The 18,504-nt window shown below is 67.8% G+C and overlaps 1 protein-coding gene across 6 annotated transcripts; it reads right to left on the bottom strand.

Annotated features, from left to right (window-relative positions):
* Positions 1-30: 30 nt before the first annotated feature.
* SLC4A2 (solute carrier family 4 member 2) lies at positions 31-18,497 on the bottom strand. Of its 6 annotated transcripts, none has more exons than XM_065667113.1 (24): positions 18,231-18,497; positions 17,571-17,645; positions 10,624-10,767; positions 7,676-7,844; positions 7,342-7,577; positions 7,085-7,197; positions 6,750-6,979; positions 6,052-6,188; positions 5,757-5,937; positions 5,535-5,670; positions 5,212-5,395; positions 4,978-5,092; positions 4,714-4,898; positions 4,410-4,623; positions 4,103-4,327; positions 3,817-3,965; positions 3,491-3,685; positions 3,185-3,412; positions 2,968-3,057; positions 2,073-2,239; positions 1,618-1,871; positions 1,179-1,348; positions 904-1,077; positions 31-797 (listed from the first exon to the last, which is right to left on the bottom strand). In XM_065667113.1, exons 3-24 carry the CDS (start codon positions 10,681-10,683, stop codon positions 717-719), a joined length of 3,693 nt encoding a protein of 1,230 aa, XP_065523185.1. In that variant the 5' UTR covers positions 10,684-10,767; positions 17,571-17,645; positions 18,231-18,497; the 3' UTR covers positions 31-716. The 6 variants fall into 6 exon arrangements, with proteins under 6 accessions (XP_065523185.1, XP_065523188.1, XP_065523184.1 ...); XM_065667116.1 differs by having other exon boundaries at positions 7,085-7,209; positions 10,669-10,767; XM_065667112.1 differs by having other exon boundaries at positions 7,085-7,209; positions 18,231-18,496.
* Positions 18,498-18,504: the final 7 nt, after the last annotated feature.

Genomic DNA, 18,504 nt, shown 5'->3' with positions numbered 1-18,504 from the left:
AAATTTACAATAAAACTGGTGAAAAGTGTGCAAAGTCCATTCTGTTTATTAGGACAAGGTGGCGGCCGGCCCCCAGCCTGCGCTGGGCACAGCACCAGGGGACCCCCGGCCCGGCAGCCCAGGGCTCAGGCACCGGCTGTCTGCCATGGGGGTCCCTTTGGTGGTTGTGGGGTCCCCTCAGTAGCAGCGCCTGGTGCCCGGGATGCTGCTGCCTGTAGCCCTGCCCTTACGCAGCCATGGGGCAGGGGTGCATGGGGCTCCCCAGCGCCTCCAGCCCCAACCACGTGGGCACCCCTGGACCTGGTGTGCTAGTTATAAAGCTGTTTATTGCCATTTAAATTACTCTGTTAAATAAAACACAGTGGGATTTAGGCAACACCTGATTGTCTGGCGGGAGCCCAGGGCCAGGGGCTGCGGAGGGGTTGGGGCCAGGCCAGGACCTGCAGCTCTGCTGGGGGGTAGCTGGGGGGGCTCTGCCCCATGGCAAGGTCTGGACGTGCCCCAAGGGGACCAGGGGCCCTGCATGGTGTGGGAGGGCTGCAGGGGTCCCGCTGGGGCGAGGCTGTGCACCAGCATCTCTTTGGCAGGGTCCCCCAAAGGCACGGGGAGCGTGGGGTGCCCATCGCGGCTGCCCCCAGTCCCGTGCAGGGCAGCAGCGCGGGGGCCTGGCCAGGCACATCCCTGCAGCTGCGGGTGGCTTTGCTGCTGGCACACGGTCACACCGGCATTGGCATTTCGTTGTACTCATCCACACCCTCCCGCTCGTCCAGGATGGGCTCGGCCTCATCTGCATCCAGCTGTGGGGAGATGGCAGCTGAGCGGGCGGCAAGGGGTCCGGCCATCACCCACCGGAGCATGCGTGGGGATGAGGGGTACAGCGCGGGACACGGAGCGGGTACTTACACACTTCATCTCCCGGTCAGTGAAGATGCGGCTGAGCAGGCACATGCGGAGTGGCACCGTGAGGATGAGGATGAAGGGGAAGGCCAGGGAGGCCACGGTGGACATGACGGCCCAGAGCACGGCCAGGCACGCCAGCTGCAGCCCGGTGAAGAGGTGCATGCGCAGCGTGCGTACCTGCATGGGGACAGCCATCAGTGCCAAGGCAGACCCCTGCAGCCCCCTCCAACCCCAGCAGAGCTCCCCATCCCTAGGACACCCCCCTGGGACCCCCTGACCTTTTTGACATAGGTGACATCAGGGTGGTGCTTTGGGGGCATCAGCAGCAGCTGCAGGCGCTCATAGAACTGGATGCCGTTGAGGGAGGTGATGCCCATGTAGAGGAAGATCCCGAAGAGCACGGCCAGTGGGATCTGCCGCAGCAGGTCCCCGATGACGATGGACAGGCCTGTGACAGAGCAGGGTCAGCCACGCTGCTTGGCCCGCTCCTCCCTGCCTGGTCACCTCCCATGGCCATGCTCGGGGAGGGTCCTGCGTCACTGGTGCCCGTGCGGGACAGGATGGCCACGACACTTAGACAGGGCTCAGGGCACCCCAGCCCTCCTTGTGCTGCTCCCTGCACCATCACAGCTCCCCAGAGCTGCCTGGAACCCGCCATGGCCGCAGAGGATGGAGCAGGGCTGGCGGGGGACCCGCAGCAGGCAGGGATGTGCTTACCCACGAGCACGGCCACCAGCAGCCCGGTGACCCGCTGCTCCTTCACCTCCTGGATCTTGGGCTTGTCCCCCGGCGCCACAGCCTTGCTCATGACGGTGAGCGCGTTGGCGTGCGTGACAGAGCGCACCGTGGCCGCAGCGAGCCACGGCAGCCCGAACAGGGCGAAGAAGCCACCCATAGCCACGATGAGCAGGAGGTCGAGGTGGAACCCAGAGCCCTTCTGCAGCATCCGCTCCTTCTTGCTGATGATCAGCCTGGGCACAAGGGCAGACCGTCGGCATGGCTTGCCAGGGCTTGGCACGGCACAGCATGGTTCGGCATGGCTCAGCCCGGCACAGCATGGCACAGCTCAGCAGGACATGGAATGGCCCAGCTCAGCTTGGCACGGCACACCCTGCCCCACTCGTGCGCTGCGCCGCCCCGCAGGGCCCCCAGACCACCCCTGCTGTGCTCACGTGGTGATCTGGGTCTCCATGAAGATGAGGATGAAGACGAGGATGGCGGGGAGGCCGCTGGCCACCATCATCCACACGGGGAAGTCGCTCTTCTCACCCAGGGGGTTGATCACCCAGCCCCGCTTGTCCGGGGCTGTCACCGAGAACCCGCTGGGCACGCTCAGCTTCTGCAGGAGGGGGCAAGAAGAGCTGGGGGGGGGCACACACAAGCTCTGCCCCTGCCCCGTGGCTCTCCCACAGTGAGAGGTGCTGGGGCATAGGATGAGCCATGGAGGCACTGGGACCTGCTGCAGCCAGGCTCAAAGGGCTCCCAGCAAAGTGGGGAGAGGAAGACAGGCTGAAAGAGCTGGGCTTGTTCAGCCTGGGGTAAAGAGAAGGCTCCGGGGAGACCTTGGAGCAGCTTCCAGTGCATAAAGGGGCCAGCAAGAAAGCTGGAGAGGGGCTTTTGACAAGGGCAGGTAGGGACAGGACAAGGGGGAATGGCTTTAAACTGACAGAGGGGAGACTGAGATGGGACCTGAGGCAGAAGTTCTTCCCTGTGAGGGTGGTGAGGCCCTGGCACAGGGTGCCCAGAGAAGCTGCGGCTGCCCCATCCCTGGCAGTGCTCAAGGCCAGGTTGGACACAGGGGCTTGGAGCAACCTGGTCCAGTGGAAGATGTCCCTGTCTATAACAAGGGGTTGGAACTGGATGAGTTTTAAGGTCCCTTCCAACCCAAACCATTCTGGGATTCTGTAATTCTATGAAAAGCGAGATGCTGGAGCCAGAGGTGGCCAAGAGCCACAGCAGCCGTGGTGGGGACAGTGCGGCAAGTGCCAGGAGCCACTGACCTGCACCCAGGATGCTGCAGGCAAATGGGAAAGTCTTGCCCCCAGGGTGGGGGTGTTTGGTGCTGACCTGTGTGTAGGTGTCCTGGATGCTGTAGTCCACCAGCACCATCACCAGGATGGCAATGGGCACCCCGAAGTCCCCGATCAGCCGCCGGATCTGGGGGAAGAGCAGCATCAGCCCAGCCCCACTGCGCAACCGGCCCCAGCTCAGTGCTGCCCCCAAAGCTGGGCTCACCCCAGGGCCCGAGCAGCGCCCGTGCCGCCGTCCCGCCTGCCCCACGCACCCGTCCGGGGAAGAACCGGCTGTTCTTGAACTTGCGCAGGAAGAAGGCAATGAAGAAGGTGCTGGCCATGAGCACCAGCGAGAGCAGCGCGGTGTTGGGCTGCCCCGTCACCTTGGCTGCGGCGCGGCTGGCGGTGCCGTTGGCGGGGGCTGTGCTGCTGTTCCTCCACGCCTCTGCCTCTGAGACGTTCGCCTGCACGCAGCCGTGCAGGGGATGCTCCTGGAAGATCTGCGGCACAGCAAGGCTCAGGCCGGTCCCACCAGCCCTGACCCCAGAGACGCCCTGGCCCCGGCCGTGCGGGCTCACCTTGGCCAGCTTGGAGAAGGTCTCGTAGATGAAGATGAGGGAGATGAGGAAGGCGAAGATCTCCTGGGTGAAGCGGGAGACGAAGCGCACCAGGAAGCTGCCCTCGAAGGCCACCATGACCAGCACGATGAGGATGAGCCAGAAACCGATCCAGACACGCCCCACCAGGTACTCCAGGTCATTGGAGGTGCAGAACTGCAGAACAGCCAGACCGGTGTCAGCAGGGCTGGGGGAGAGCCCCGGGCAGTGGGAGCAGCAGTGGGGCTGGGGGGTAATGTCTGCCCCACAGCAGCAGGAACGTTCCCCCACCCCTCTCCGTGGCTCACCGTGAAGAAAGCTTCCTCGAAGACAAGCAGAGGCCCAGAGAAGCCAATGATGAGCAGGGGCTGGGCGCCCAGCAGGCAGAAGATCACGCCCTGCAGCGATGTGGAGATGATCAGCTCAGACACCCCGATCAGGTCCTGCGTCTTCTCCCCTGCGGGCAGGACAGGCTCAGGCACACCCAGCGGGACAGGGCCCTTCATCCCCACCATCGCAGCCCCACAGCTCCTTCCCGCTCCCCCCTGCAGCACCCATGGGGCAGGACACGGCACCCACACCGCCAGCACTCACCCAGCAGCCCTCCAAAGGTGATGGCCGGTGACAGCGCAGCGAAGTAGATGAAGATGACGGCTGCAATGCACTGTGGGTCCAGCGCATCCCTGAAGTCGCTCAGGTACTTGGGGTACCGCCGCTGCACGTCCCGGATCAGCCCCCCGAAGGGCCGGCCCGTGCGCCGCAGGGGGTCGTCATCCTCCTCCTCTCCATCGCCCTCCACCACCTTCAGCTTTAGCAGCGCTGCGCCCCACGGACAGACAGACGGGCAGTGAGACCCTGTCGGCTGGGGCCCTCACCCTGCCCCGTCCCACGCCGCTGGCACCTTTCTCCTCGGGGGACTTGGGCTCCAGCAGCAGCCTTCGCTCCTGCTCCTCCCTCTTCTTCAGCATCTCGCGCTGGAAGTGGGCGACGCTGCGCAGCAGCTCCTCGCCCTGCACCTCGGAGGGCGGCAGCACCACGCTGCAGTCCAGGAACTCGTTGATGGCGTTGAGGAGGTCGTGGCGGTCGTCGGCCAGGTACGCAGCCTCGTGGAATTGCTGGCGTGGGGACAGCGGGGTCAGGGTGCCCCCCCCAGGGATGCCGCGGGTCCCGGAGCCCTGCGGCCCCAGCGGGGATGCGGCTCTCACCTTGTCAGACATGAGGGTGGAGATGGAGCGCCCGATCTCGTGGTAGTCCATGTGGGTGCTGCTGGGCCCCAGCAGCACGAAGAGGAACCGCACGGGGACGGGCACCTCCAGCACCGAGTCCAGCTCCACCGCCTCCTGCAGCCGCACGAAGGCCATGGTGGGCTGGTCCAGGAACTCCACGCAGCCTGTGGGGCACAGGGGGCCGTGGTGGGAGCCCGGCACGCGGTCCCCAACCCCTGCCCACCCGCTGCCACCGCTCCGTACCCACAAGCACCACCGTGGCCTCGGCGTTGTCCGGGATCTTCTCCAGCAGCTTCAGCTCGTGTTTGGACTTGGAGCGAGTGATGCCAGCTGGGGGGGTGGGGGTGAGGACCTCCCTCTGTGGGGACAGAGGAACAACGTGGCTGCGGCGAGGGCCCCCCCCCGAGGATGAGGAGTGCTGCAGGCAGGGAAGAAGGGCTGGGGATGGTGTGGCACAGCCACGGGAGCCGAGCTCACCTCCCGCTCCACATCGACCCGCGTGTCGTGCTCCACGGCGTGGCCGGCGATGAGGGGATCGGTGACAGCCGGCTCACTGCCCTCAGCCACGTGGTTGGTGCTGTGGTGGTGCACGAGCAGGGAGCCCAGGCTGCCCGCAGAGATGTTTCGGGGGAAGGAGAAGTCCTTCTCGTCGCTCGGGTGGCTGTGGGACAAAGCCAGGGCTGTCTGGGGTGGCTCTGGGGGAGCTGCCCCTGCCAGTGACGTGGGGACAGTGCGGTCCCCAAGGCTGTAGGGAGCAGAGCCTGCAGGGGGGACTCTGGGCCGGTGCCCCCCATCCTAACCTGTGCTTGAGCAGCAGCGCCCGCAGCACGTTGGCACGGTCCTCAGCCCGGATCTGGTCGGTGATGACCATCTGCTCCACCACTTGGTGAGCCACCCCCGGCAGCGTCTTCTGGTCCAGGTCAAGGAGCACGGCCCCTGGGCAGGGGAGGGAGGGCTGAGACAAGCACAGCCAGGACCCCCACTCCCCCCAGGGGTCTGTGGGGCCGCCTCTGTCCGCCTACCGTGGGACAGGGTCTTGCGCAGCTCCAGGAGGCTGCGGAAGGACAGGGAGGCCACGTGCGGCTTGCCCCAGCGATCGGTCTCCTCCTCCACGTCCTCCTCGAACTTGATCCAGCGCGCCGTCTCCTTCCACTGCAGCTCCTGGTTCTTGTCCACCACCAGCTCGTTCAGCTCCACAAACACCTGATGGCATGGCCGGGTCGGTCAGCGTCACCCCACGCGAGATGCGCCCATGCAGCCGCTCCCCGGCACCAGGTCCCCCATCCCTGCCCAACATCCCGCGCCGGGTCCCCGCACCTCATGGGGCTGCCGGTCCTGCTTGCGGTGCCGCGTCATGGGCTCCTTGTGGTCCTTGCTGACGTGGACCACCTGCGCCTTGGCGCTCTTCCGGACGAGGTGCCGGCGCACCCCCGGCACGTCCTCGAAGCGGTGACCTGTCAGGGACAGGGAGCACGGTGATGGTGGCGGGAGGGTGACCTGCGGAGCTCACAGCTCTGAGCCCAGAGTCCCAGCACTTGTCATGGGGAGCCACAGGCTGGCAGCCAGCCTGGGGCAGCTTGAAGCAGAGGGATCAAGGCCAGCCAAGGACCACCGCAGCCCCAGGGTCCGTGAGCGTGGCACTCAGTGCGGCAGGGACGTGAGGATGGGGTCTGTGCACCGGTGAGGGCTGCGGCACTGGGGTGGTCACCCAGTTGCTGCTTCTCTGGTGCCAGTGGTGACACGCAGGAGCCGAGGTGGTTCCTCACACCAGGGTCACCTCAGCTCCCTGTGCCAAGGGTTGTGTGTGCCCATCCGCACGGGACCCCGCTGCAGGCAGCGCTCCCTGGGGAGCCCTGGGAGCCCCAGAGCTGCAACTGGCCAGGGGCTCGCGAGCACCCAGGGCAGGCACCACCGCTGCCTCCAGCTCCAGCCAGCCGGCACATGGCTCGGCCCCAGCTGTGCCGACAGCCACTGCCAGCGCGGTCCCGGGGGTGCAGGGTGCCCCCCCAACTCACTCTTCATGTAGTCCAGGTCAGCAGAGGCCAGGGTCTGGGCCTCCGACTCGTCTGTCGGCATCTTCTGGTACCGGTCCTGCTCGGTGCCCGTCATGCTGCCGATCCGCCGCCGCTCGTGCAGGTTGTAGCTGCGGTGCCCCACCTGCGACTTGGGAACAGGGCGACCGGGGGAGCCGGCCTCGGCACTGGCGGCTGCTCCCTCCGCTGCTCCTCCTTCCTCTGCACCGGGGCTGCGAGGCAGGCGCCCACCTCAGAGCTGAGCCCCCATTGTGTCCCCCAGACCCACCGTGAGCCCCAGGCGAGCCCCGGTGCTGCCCAGCCCCAGCCCCACTCACCTGCCTGCCTGGGCTTCCTTGGGGGACGTGGACCCACGAGGGTTCGGGGGGGAGCCAGGCAGCACCGGGGGGGGCACTGGATCCTCTGCCCGGGGTTCAGTCACCTCATCCTCCTGCAGGAAGAACTGAGACGGGGCACGGGAGGAACTGGCTGCTGTAGAGCCGTGAGCCCCGGCCGCAGGCACCATCGGCGCTGGCACCTTGGCTGTGCCCCTAAAAGCTCCAGAGCTGCCCCCCACACCCGGCCCTGGCCTCACCTGCACTGCCTCAGGTGGGCCGGGCTGCAGGAGCTCCTCTGCCGACCTCTCCGTCTCTGTGTCGCACGCCTCGTCCTCATCCTCTTCGGCCTCCTCGATGGTGGGGGTCTCACCAGGGACGGAGGCACGGGCGTGCTTCTTCTTGACCTTTTTCGGCACCCCCTTCTTGCGGCGGGTGTCGGGGGGCAGGTGCGTGGACAGTGGGTGGTGGATGTGGTGGGATGACTGGCGGTGGTCTGTGGGGGACAGCACGGGGTCGGTGCCCTGCCCGCTGCCTGCCTGCTGCCTGCCCGCTGCCTGCCCGCTGCCTGCCCGCTGCCCCGGCCCCACTCACACTCGAAGTCCTCCTCGCCATAGCTGCGCCCGGCCTCCTCTGCGTTGCGAGGGTGCGCGTCGCACAGGATCTCCTCGAAGCGCTCCACACCCAGCGCCTTGTTCAGGTCCTTCTCCTCCTCTTCCTCCCCAAACACGGGCGAGCCAGCGCCCAGCGCCTCCTGCTCAGGCTGTGGGATGGCACAGGGCTGAGTGGGCACCCGGCACCACCACCCGCCACACCACCAGCCCCCCGGGCACCCTGATGGTGGCTCCCTGAGGTCCCCAAAGGCACTGCACCCGAAGGATGTGCAACTCGCTGTGCCCCTGCCCACAGCACCCCCAGCCTCAGCACTGCGCTCCAGGGCTCTGGTCTCCTGAAGAGTACCCTAGCAGCCAGTGACCAGCTCCCTGACCCCCATCTCTGGTGACACGTTCCCCCTTCATGTGCCCGGGCACCCCAAATGCTGCGCTCCCCAGTCAGCCCAGACCCAGCACCCCAGTACCATGCCCTGGTGCAGTGCACCCCCAGCACTACACCCTGCTGCCGTGCACCCCTATGCACCCCCAGCACCCTTAGTGCTGCGCCCGCACCTCGTACCCCAGACCCTGCACTTGCGGTGCCCCGGGGCTGTACCCCCACCCTAGAGCTGCTGGGTGCTGCTGGTGACCGCAGCTGTGGGTGCTGGGGTGCAAGGGGGGGGACTCCGGGGCTGGGAGGCGGAGGGTGCTGATGGCACAGGGAGTGCGGGGCTGCGGAGAGCGGGGGCAGGGGGATGGGATGTCGGGGGGGGGGGGGGGGGCAGCGCGTCCCCGCCCGTCCCTACCTGAGTCATGGCGGAGCCGCGCTCCCGCCGCAGCTCCCGCAGCGCTTTATCGGGGTGGCGCGGCCCGGCCCGGCCGGGGATGGGGGCGGCGAGAGGGGGGTGGACGGGGGGCGGCGGCTCCTTCCCCGGCCTCGCCAAATATTGACGGAGCCGCCCCGCGCCCGCCTCAAGGTGACAGCGGCCCGCAGAGGGCACCGGCTGCACCCGCAGCACCGGCGCCGGGCCCGGGAACGGACCGACCCCCCCCGGCCGAGCTCTGGCCCCCCCCGGGAGCGAACCGACCCCCCGTCAACGCACGGCCCCCGGCACGCACAGCCGCACCTCCTCCGGTGATGCACGGGCCCCCGGGAACGCACCGACCCCCCCGCCGAGCTCCGGTCCCTCCGGGAATGCATCGCACACCCCATCCCCTCCCGGCACTGCTCTGACCCCCGCAGCAATGCACGGTCCCCCGGCCTGGCCCCGGCCCGTCCCCCGCCAGGCAATGCACCATGCCCCCCAGCAATGCACCGACCCCCGGGAATGCATCAACCCCACCGAGAACGCACCCCCCACTCCGGAATGCACTGACGCACCCCACAGCCCCCCTGCTATAGCACGGCCCCCCAGGAACGCACCACACCGGATCTGCCCGTGGCCGCACAGCGACCCCCTCTCCGGTGTGCACTGCATCCCCCCTTCGGGGATGTAGGGGTCGGGTCGGCAGCTCCCGGTGATGTACGGCCACCCCCTCCCGGTAAACACCCCCCGTGCTGGCGCCTTGCCTCCCCTCCTTCCTGGCCTCTGCTGCAACTGCACTGCCGACCCCCTCCCGGTCCCCCAGACCTGCCCGCAGTGCTCGCAACACAGGGGACACCCCCTGCACGGCCCCCTGTGACCCCCGGGATGAGGTAGGTCCCAGACCCCCGGGGGGGGGGACATGGGGCTGGGGGCACCGGGAGAAGTGGGACAGGGAGGACGGTGCCACCCAGTGGTGGCCGGGGTGGGGATGGGGGCACCCCGCGGGCCATCCCCTGCTGGGGACACCCTCAGGCAGCAGCGGTGGGGGTGCCACCCCCTGGGGACAGTCCCATAGCCCCCCGTACCCCGGCACATCCTGGCCCAGGCGCTGCATGCTTGTCCCCTTCCCCACCGTGTGATGACCCCAAAGCCCCCAGCCCAGGATGGGGCACCACAGCGGGGTGACAAGGAACAGGCAGACCTGTGTGTTCCCATCACACCCACAACCCCACGGTGTGGGGCTGATGTGTGAGCCTCACGCCATGCCCCTGCCATGGCCCCTCCACTATCCCCAGCAACCCCCTCGCAGCACCCCGTGGCCCACTGCACCGCACCCCACAAACTCGCCAGTCTCCATCCTCAAGCCCCGGTAAGGCAGCTCCCCCACAAAAAACCTCCCGGCCCCAGGTTCCTGCCATCCCCAAAATGACCTTGAACTCCCCACCGTGACCTCACTGCACCTCCCCGCCTCCCCCATGGCCTGGCTCCTCCGGAGCAGAGCTCGCAGTGACACCCAATGCCACCTCATCCCAGCCTGGATTACCGAGCTCCTCCCAGGCCAGCTCCCCTTCCCAGAGCAATGCCCCATGTTCCTGGCATGCTCCTTCGCCCACAGGACACCCAGGCCCAGCTTCAGCCCTGGGGAAGGTGGGAACGTGTGCTTCCGGATGAGGGATGTGCCAGCCCGGCAGCCCAGGCGAGGCCGCGGCTTACCCGGGCGTCCAGAAGGAAATCCATGGGTGACGGAGCCGTGAGGAAGGGGCCGCAGGTCCCATTGCCGGTCACGTGCGCGGCAATGGGGACTTGCCCAATGGCACCGGGCAGTCACGCAGCGCGACACAAAGGGTTAATCATTAACTCTGCCCCGGGAAGCCCTACCGATCCACACCGCGGCGCTGGCACTGTGGCACCACGCACATGGCACCATGTGCGGCACCGGCAGAGCTGTGCCCCGTCAAGGCCACCCACCATTGGCTCAGCCTATCCCGGGGTGGCTGCTGTGCATGGCCGTGCAATGGGGCAGCACCCCACGGCACAGCGTACTGGGAGGGCCGTGCTGCAGCTGGGCAGCAGCAGGGGTGCAGCCCCCCAAGTTCCCTCCCCGGGCAGCCGTGGGGCCGTGCCCACCGCAGGCAGCACTTACGCTCTGGAAGGCAGAGGAGACGATGTGGTGGATCTCAGAGGATACCTGGGAGTGGGTCATGGTGCTGGCGCGGTGCCCCGGGATGCCGGCTTAGCCCTTCTCCTTCTCACGGGGGCTCAGGGGACGCTCTCGGGGCAGCATAACCTGTGGGCACAGATGGGTGCTCAGGGGGATGCTGCAGCTGGGAATGCTTCAGCCGGGGATGTTCCTAGGGGCTGCTTCACAGAGTGCCACCACTGCACCGAGGTCTGCCAGGAGGAAAGCACCGGGCTGGCCCCAGGCTGGTTTGTCTTGGCTGATGGCAGGAGCAGGAGAGAGCAGAGGCCAAGACAAACGCCAGGAGGGGAGCGGAGCCGGGATAGCGGGAGGGGGCCCAGCATCCCCAGCAGGACCCCAGGCATGAGCCCAGCCCCACAGCGTGCAGGCAAAGAGCCAGATCCGAGAGGGCAGCACCCGCAACTGACCCTGCCGCAGCCCCCAGCACCCCCATCCCGGCCCCCCCCACACCTGCCCACGGGCCATCCTCGCCCCACACTTGCCCCTTGGCAGCTCCCCAGGCACCAGGCTGACTCCTCCGGCACTTGTGTGCCAGGTTTATTGCCACAGGAGGCGGCCCCACGTGATGGTAGGGACTGAGGAGGGTGGTGACGGATGACTGCGTCTCACATGGGTGCCTCACCATCACCATCCTCGTCACCAGCATCCCTTCTGCCATGCTGTCCCCCATGGGCATGATGGCTGTGGCCAGGCTCAAGGAGCTGCGGACTCACTGAGTCCTGGATCATCCCTTCTCCTGTGTTCCGTGCTACTGGCCTCCAGCTGCTCCCTAATCCCTGCTCCCCATCCAGAGCCAGCACATCCACATTCCAGCCGAGTGAGCGCAGATTAGCTGACCTGCCACACCGCTCTCCCAGGGCACCCGTCAGCCGGAGCTGGCAGCCAGAATTCCCCCCCTTACTCAGAAAGGGGACCCCCCCACACCCCATAGACACCTCATAGCACCATGCCCCTCGCCATGGCACGGGTAGCAGGGAGCTGATCTGGCAGAGCTCCAGTCTCACCAGTGCACCTAATGCACTAGAACTGGGGGGGGAATTAACTGGTGCCTTCGCTCCCCCTCCCCAAATGGAGGTGGGACCCTCAAACTGCCTGTGCTGCGTGACTCAGCGGGGGTGCTGTGGGGTCTTCTCCGTGAACAGGGCACCCCATTAGCTGCACCCCCTCCAGACCTAAGGACCTGAAGACTGGGACCGGCAAGGGCTCCATGGTGCCAGCGAGCAGCCACGGGGAATGGGGGGCTTTGAGGCACCAGAGAGGGGGGCAGAGCCCATGGGGAGGGTCAGTAGTGCTGGACACAGAGCCTTTTGTGCCATCCTGGCCACGTCGCAGGGGCCCCACTGGCATCACTGCTGTGCCAAGCTTCCTGCAGGATGGTGCCCCCATCATCCCACCCATCCCTAGGCCACCATGGCCAGCAAGTGCCGGGGGTCCGACATGGGAAGGCACTCATTGCTCCCGGCCTTAAGCAGCTTTTTGGGTTTAATCCCGTTGGCAGCTCACGGGGATTAGAGCCCCGGGAACACACTTGGGATTGTTCTCTGGGAACACCGAGCTGGGAAGCAGCCCGAAGCCACACTCTCAGCACCTCTCAGCGTGGGGAACCTGGGTCCTGGCCCATCACTCAAAACCGGGGGCTCCCAGCCTGCTGACCCTCGAGGCCCCACCAGCCCATCGCCCCCAGTGCCTCTGTGGGTCCCAGCAGGACGGTGCAGAGGGCACACGGCGCCTGGGAGCCTGTGGCCTGACCCTGCTGGAAAGGGTGACGGGCACCGGGGGGGGGGAAGGACAACTTCTGCTTTCCGTGGTGGCAGCGGTGGCTGAGTCACCCGGCAGGCACGGCTGGGCAGCCGGCCGGGAACGGCGCAGCGGCTCCCTCGAGCCCTGCCGAGAGGAGCCTGGAGCCAGCCCGCACCGGGAGCTCCCGCGGCTGCCCCGGCACCGCGCAGGGTCAGGGCCCGCCTGCCCCGCCGTGCTCCTGCCCCCCGGGATGGGGCGGCCAGGGGACGGGCCCCATGAGCCGCACGTCGGTGCCCAGGACGGCTGCGGTGCCACCGCCTCGGCAGCTCCGGGCGCTGCCACGGGGCAGGAGGGTCGGGGCCACGCCGGCGGGACGGGTGAGGGGTCAGCGGCACGCCGCGCCCCGAGGGCGGCCTCTCCGGGCCGGCGGCGGAGCACAATGGCCCCTTGTGCGAGGGAACGGGCCGCGCCGGTAAGCGGGGCAGGTCCGCAGATACCTCCGCGGGCTGCCAACGCCGCGCCGCTAATTACCGGCTGGCTCCGATCAGCGCCTGTGCGCCAGCCGGCTCGGCGGCTCCCACCGCTGCCGGAGTCGCATTCCTGGGACCGGCCCTGGCCTGCCTGCCTGATCCGCTGAGGCGATTAGAGGGCCCGGCCCCACTCCCCACACCGCTATGGGGGCTGCCCCACGGGGCTCACATGCCCCCGGCACTCTCCTGCGCCGGGACCCACCGCCGGCATCGCATGGGCTGGGAGGGGAAGCCGGGCTAGCAAGGTGGGAAGTGGGGCAATGCCACAAGCCGGGCAGCCTGTCCACGCCGGGCACCCCACTCAGCAGCACTGACCCCAAAGCTGCGATGGGTGCAGGGGTCAGCCAAAGCCTGCTGCCCAGTGCTGGTGCCACAGGAACCCTGCTGCCATGGGGAGCACCGCGCCTTGTCACCCCATTAAACCTGGGCTGGGGATGGCAACGAGGGAGCAGGAGCAGATCCAGATGTGGGTTCTCACAGCCACACAATGTGCCATGCACCTTTGTGCCAACAGCTGGAGGCTGACAGTGACCACTGCACCACATCCGGCCAGCAGCCAGAGCCACATTTGCCACCCCCTGCCCGTGCATGGCCAGGTGACATGGAGAACATGCCATGTCCCTCACCGGCCCTCCAGCTGGCAGCCATCCCCCAGGAACTGCTTGTGCCCAGTTTCCAGGTGACATTGCACAGGGGTGAGCCTGGTGCGGGCCAGGCTGTGCCCATGACTCCGGGTGGACACATCCCAAGCTCCTCAACCTGCCTGGCATGGTGAGACCCATGGAAGGGGGGAGCCAGGATCCCTGGCCATGCACACAGCACCAGATGGGGCTAGCTCCCCCAGGAGGGGTCTGCACCCCCACACTTGCCCCACTGTTTCCCTGCTAAAGAACCATAAAATCGTAGAATCCCAGAATGGTCTGGGTTGGAAGGGACCTTAAGGATCATCCAGTTCCAACCCCCTGCCACGGGCAGGGACACCTTCCACTAGACCAGGTTGCTCCAAGCCCCTGTGTCCAACCTGGCCTTGAACACTGCCAGGGATGGGGCAGCCACAGCTCCTCTGGGCACCCTGTGCCAGGGCCTCACCACCCTCACAGGGAAGAACTTCTGCCTCTGATCCCATCTCAATCTCCTCTCTGCCAGTTTAAAGCCATTCCCCCTTGTTCTGTCCCGGGTCTGGCACAGCCACACTCACTCCACTGCTCCTTGGGGTGCTCACATCCCAGGCGTAGGAGCCACAAGCCAACTCTGGCAGAGCCACCCAAGCACTAGCACTGCCCTGGGGCTGCATCAGCATCCACTCCCCAGTGGAGCCCAGGCTCTGCACCACTCCCTGCACCACTGACCAGCTCCGGCCAGCACTGCCAGCACTCATGGTGGCCACAAACTGGATCCCCATCTGCATGGAAAGAGCACGAGCCCCAGCTCCTTGCACCCCAGAATGGTCCTCAAGGCTGGGGGGGGGGGGGAGTGGGGGTGTGGAGGGGAGCATCAGTGTGCCCCGGCTCCCCTGCCCACTCCTGAGGACCAGAGTGCAGGAGACCACACAGAACCCCTGCAGCCCCTCACTTCTTCGGCAGCACCCATGCCCCATGACTGAGGCTGCCAACTGTGGGGTGTTCCAGGGGGTCCTCATGGTGTAGTCCAGCTGCTCCCACCCCCTCCTGCCCAGCTCACCTGCTTGCTCTGGGACACCCCCAGGAGATCCCGCTGCCCCGAGAACCTCCTGAGTGCCCACCCCATAGAGGGAGCTGGGGCCCTCCACCCCACCACCACCGCAGTGGACACTGGAGGATGGAGCTGGGCTGGGATACGGCTGCCCACAGCACGGCTCCCACCCCGGCAGAGGTTTTCTAGGCACTGTAACTTTAGAAGCCACCACCAAAAATATCCTTCCCTGTCCCCGCACCGTGACCTCGAAACCGCCGCATCTGGGAGATGAATCACGGCGCTGCATAGCTCCGTACCCACACCCACACCAGTGCCACCACCGTGGGGAGGGAGGTGACAGCCAGGGCAGGCATGGCCACCCCAGTCCAGGGCTCCCTGATGGCTGCCAGCCCCACCGCGACCCTTCTGGCCAACCCTGGGGAGGCCAGGACCCCCTGCGCAGCATCAGACCCACCGTGTGTCCTTGCCCATGGCAGCAGGGCTGGAACTAGATGATCTGATGCTCCTTTCCAATCCAAACCATTCTATGATTCTATGTGGCACCAACCCCCAGTACAGCACCTGACTCCCCACATGAGGCTTCTGCAGGGTGTCTCCCCCACCATCTCCATCCCAGCCCTGGGACGGGGCAGGCACAGCTGCCTCTCACAGGGGTCTGCTGCCCCTGTGCCACGGTGCTGGGCTCCATGTGCCACCCCGGGGACTCCCACCAGCACTGACCCCTTGGTCCTGGTGGCTGCTGTGGGACCCTGTCTGTGGGGTGAGCTGGATACAGCCCCACACCATCACCCATGGCAGGGCTGAGGGCTCTGCACTCACCCCCCGCAGCCACCGGGGAGGTGTGAGCCTGGATGCATCATTCCCTGCTCCCCACCGGCCCCAGCAGGCAGCTCTGCCCCACTCACCCCATCACCCGCCGACCCGGCAAGGCTGCGGCTCCAGCTGCGCTCCCGCTGCCGCGGGCTCCCCACGGAGGCTGCCGGCCCCGTGTCCCCGGGATGGGGACCTGCCCCAGCAGGGAATGATGCGGGGCTCTCGTCCAGCGCGACCCGCTCTCCCGTGGGCCACCCCGCGCAGCCTGGTGTGGGGCAGTGCGCAGCCGTTCTCTGCCCCACCGTGACGGGAGCTGCCGAGCGCCGGCCGCTGCCGGGAGCTTTTATACCGGCGCAGGAGAAAAAAAAACTCGGCAGCGGCAGCAGCGCTGAGCCTTTGTTTCGGCAGGCCCGCACCAGGCCACTTTATCCAAACAGAGCGGCCGTGCCAAGTCCGGGAACGGCTCCTCGGGCAGCCACACCTCTGCACCGCGGCTCCCGCTGGGCACGGGGGCAGCCAGCGGCGAGCGCCGGCAGCCGGGAATGGCCAAGCGCCAGCGGAGAGGCCGCGCTCCTGCCCCATGGAGCAGCCAGCCACGGGGGGACGTAGACGAGATGCAGACCCCAGCCCCACGAGTGCGGGCAGGAGCGGGCGTGAGGGCTTCTGCTGCACCGCACTATGCTCAGTGTCCCTCAAGGGCAGTGCCACACGCGAGGGCTGTGGGGCAGGAGGATGTGGGGCAGAGAGTGAGGAGGAGCTGGGGGCAGCCCGTCCCCGCCGGCGCCCCTGGCAAGCCCCAGCGCGGCGTCCTCGGGCCGCCAGCCCGGTCCCTGCGGCCACCCGTCCCCTCTAAATGATAGGGGTGCGCTTGCGAGGGCTGCGCCGGGGATGGCAGCCAGACCCCTTCACCCCACAGCCCGGCACGGGGGCCCGGCCAAGCAGCAGCTCCCACGGCCCCCTCCCTTCCATCGGCCGGGATGGTGCCCCCGGGCAGGGGGGCCCGGGGAACCACCCCCGCCCCATTCCTGGAGCCCTGTGTGCACCCCGCAGCTCTCACAGCTCTCGCTGCAGCAGCACGGGGCGCAGTGGGGCAGGGAGAGGAAGCGAGATGCGGGGTGTCCTTCACCAGTGCGGGGACCCCTCGGAGCCGACCCCACGATACACCTTCACCTGCAGACACCCACAGCAGCCCAGCGGCATGAGGGGGGCATGAGGCCGCGGGGGGGCATGATCCCTTGTGGGACATGAGGCCAGGCAGGACGCAGCACCCGGGGTGGAGAGCAGTGAGGGGCACAGGGCAAAGGCCACCCAGCACAGCCCCTGCCCGGGCTCAGGGCCAGCCTAGCTCCTGGCCCCCGGTCCCCGTGGATGCCGGGACGGAAGGGCTGCCCACGGCGCAGTGCGGATACCGGTGCCAGGAGGGTTGTTAGGGCAATCACATCCCACGCTCCTGGCAGGCGCTTGAAGCCGTGCAGTGACCCTGAAAGGCATGACACCCCACGAATCCCGCAGTGGGACCCCGCAGCCCGTGCACAGAGCCACTGCATGGGGGGGGAGGGCCAGGGCATAGACCCCTCCCCACAGCCCTTGGACCACCAGCAAGCTGCCAACACAATTTCCTCCAGGAGCAATCCGGAGCCCTGACACCGGTTCAGAGACCACGGGGGTCTCTCCAGCAGATGTGTGGGACAGCCCTATCTGCCCCTGGGGACCGGCTCTGCCCGGGTCTGTGCCTGTATCAAGCGACCCAGAGGCTGCCATGGGCGCTCCTGGTGTCCCCCAGCCCTGTTGCCCCCATCCCCGAGGGCTCAGGGCAGCGCGGTCCCCGCTCCGGAGCCATGGGAGCCCACACCAGCGCGGAAGTGGGAAACCAGCGGGGGCTGGACCCATGCCCGGCGTTGCTCAACCCCTGGCAGCGTTTCGCAAGCGGGCAGCGCTGCTCACCACCCAGCACGGCACATGGCGGCTCCTGGCAAGCGCCGAGCCGGGAGGGCGGGCGCCAACCCCTCGGAGACGGCTCTGTGCCACCCCTGGGGGCACGCCTGGATGGGGCAGAGCCACAGGATGCTCCCTGTGCTCGGAGGGAGCCGGTGGTACGGGATGGATGGCTGCTCCCAGCCTCGTGTTTCTCACCTGCCGAAGGTTGCTGCCGGGCTCAGAAGCCAGGAGGGAAGGGCATGGAGCTGCTTCGTGTCGTCCCGGTACCCACTAGGAAATAAAGAGATGCCAAGGGCTGAAGCACAAGGGCTGGGTCCAGCAGAGGCTCATGTGCGGGTCCAGCCTCAGTGGCACAGCTGGTGCAGGTGATGGGGTGAGGCCGGGCTGCGACGCCCCGGACAGGGGACCGTGGACCCGGGTGCAGGTTGGCAGGAGAGGGTGCAGGGGTCCCAGGGGTGTCCAGCAGTCCCAGGAGGGTGCCAGTAGTCAGCAGCGCTGCTTCCTCCCCTGCCGAAGGCGCTGGGGGACCCAGGAACGAGCACCACGGAGTCACCCGAGCCCCCCGGGATACCAGAGGTGGCAGCGGGGGCAAAAGGGGCCTCGGCCGTACCCGGGGCCCCAGGAGGAGCCACCGGGCCGGTGCAGCTGCCCCAGGGTCCCATCCCGGGATGGGGCGGGAGAAGGGACCTGGGCTCCCGCAGCCGGTCGGGCCGTGCCAGCACGGGACGGAACAGGAACAACGGGCAGGGTCTCGCAGGCGTGCAGGGAGAGGGACACGGGCAGCACAGGGACCGGACCGGACCGGACCGAGCCCAGCCAGCCCCGCCACCTCCCTCTCCTGCTCCCACCGCTTACCGGAGAGTCCCGCCGAGCCGGGCGGGTCTGCACGGCCCCGCCGGGAGAAGCGGCGGCGGGAGCGCGCCGGGGCGGGGCGGCACCGGGTAGGTCGGCACCGGTCCCGGCTCCGGCTCCGGCTCTGGCGGGCGTGGTCACCGTTTGTCGTCGAGCCCCACGGGGTCCCCGTCGCGGCCGGGCCCCGTTCCGCGATGCTCCGGGGCGGGAGAACGGGCGGACCCGGGGATCGAACCCGGAACCAGGGCGGGCGCGGGGGGGTTGGGGGAGAAGGTGT

This window comes from Lathamus discolor, chromosome 2, assembly GCF_037157495.1.
Source record: "Lathamus discolor isolate bLatDis1 chromosome 2, bLatDis1.hap1, whole genome shotgun sequence".
Lineage (NCBI taxonomy): Eukaryota > Metazoa > Chordata > Aves > Psittaciformes > Psittacidae > Lathamus > Lathamus discolor.
This window is presented reverse-complemented; position numbering and strand designations above follow the sequence as displayed.

Excerpts from the sequence above, each read along its gene's own strand:
- SLC4A2 (XM_065667112.1), bottom strand. The coding sequence starts at position 10,683 with ATGACCCACTCCCAGGTATCCTCTGAGATCCACCACATCGTCTCCTCT. Across the intron at positions 5,671-5,756 it reads GCGCAAGACCCTGTCCCACG|GGGCCGTGCTCCTTGACCTG; the intron begins GTAGGCGGACAG and ends TCCCCTGCCCAG. Across the intron at positions 3,686-3,816 it reads TCGAGGAAGCTTTCTTCACG|TTCTGCACCTCCAATGACCT; the intron begins GTGAGCCACGGA and ends GCTGTTCTGCAG.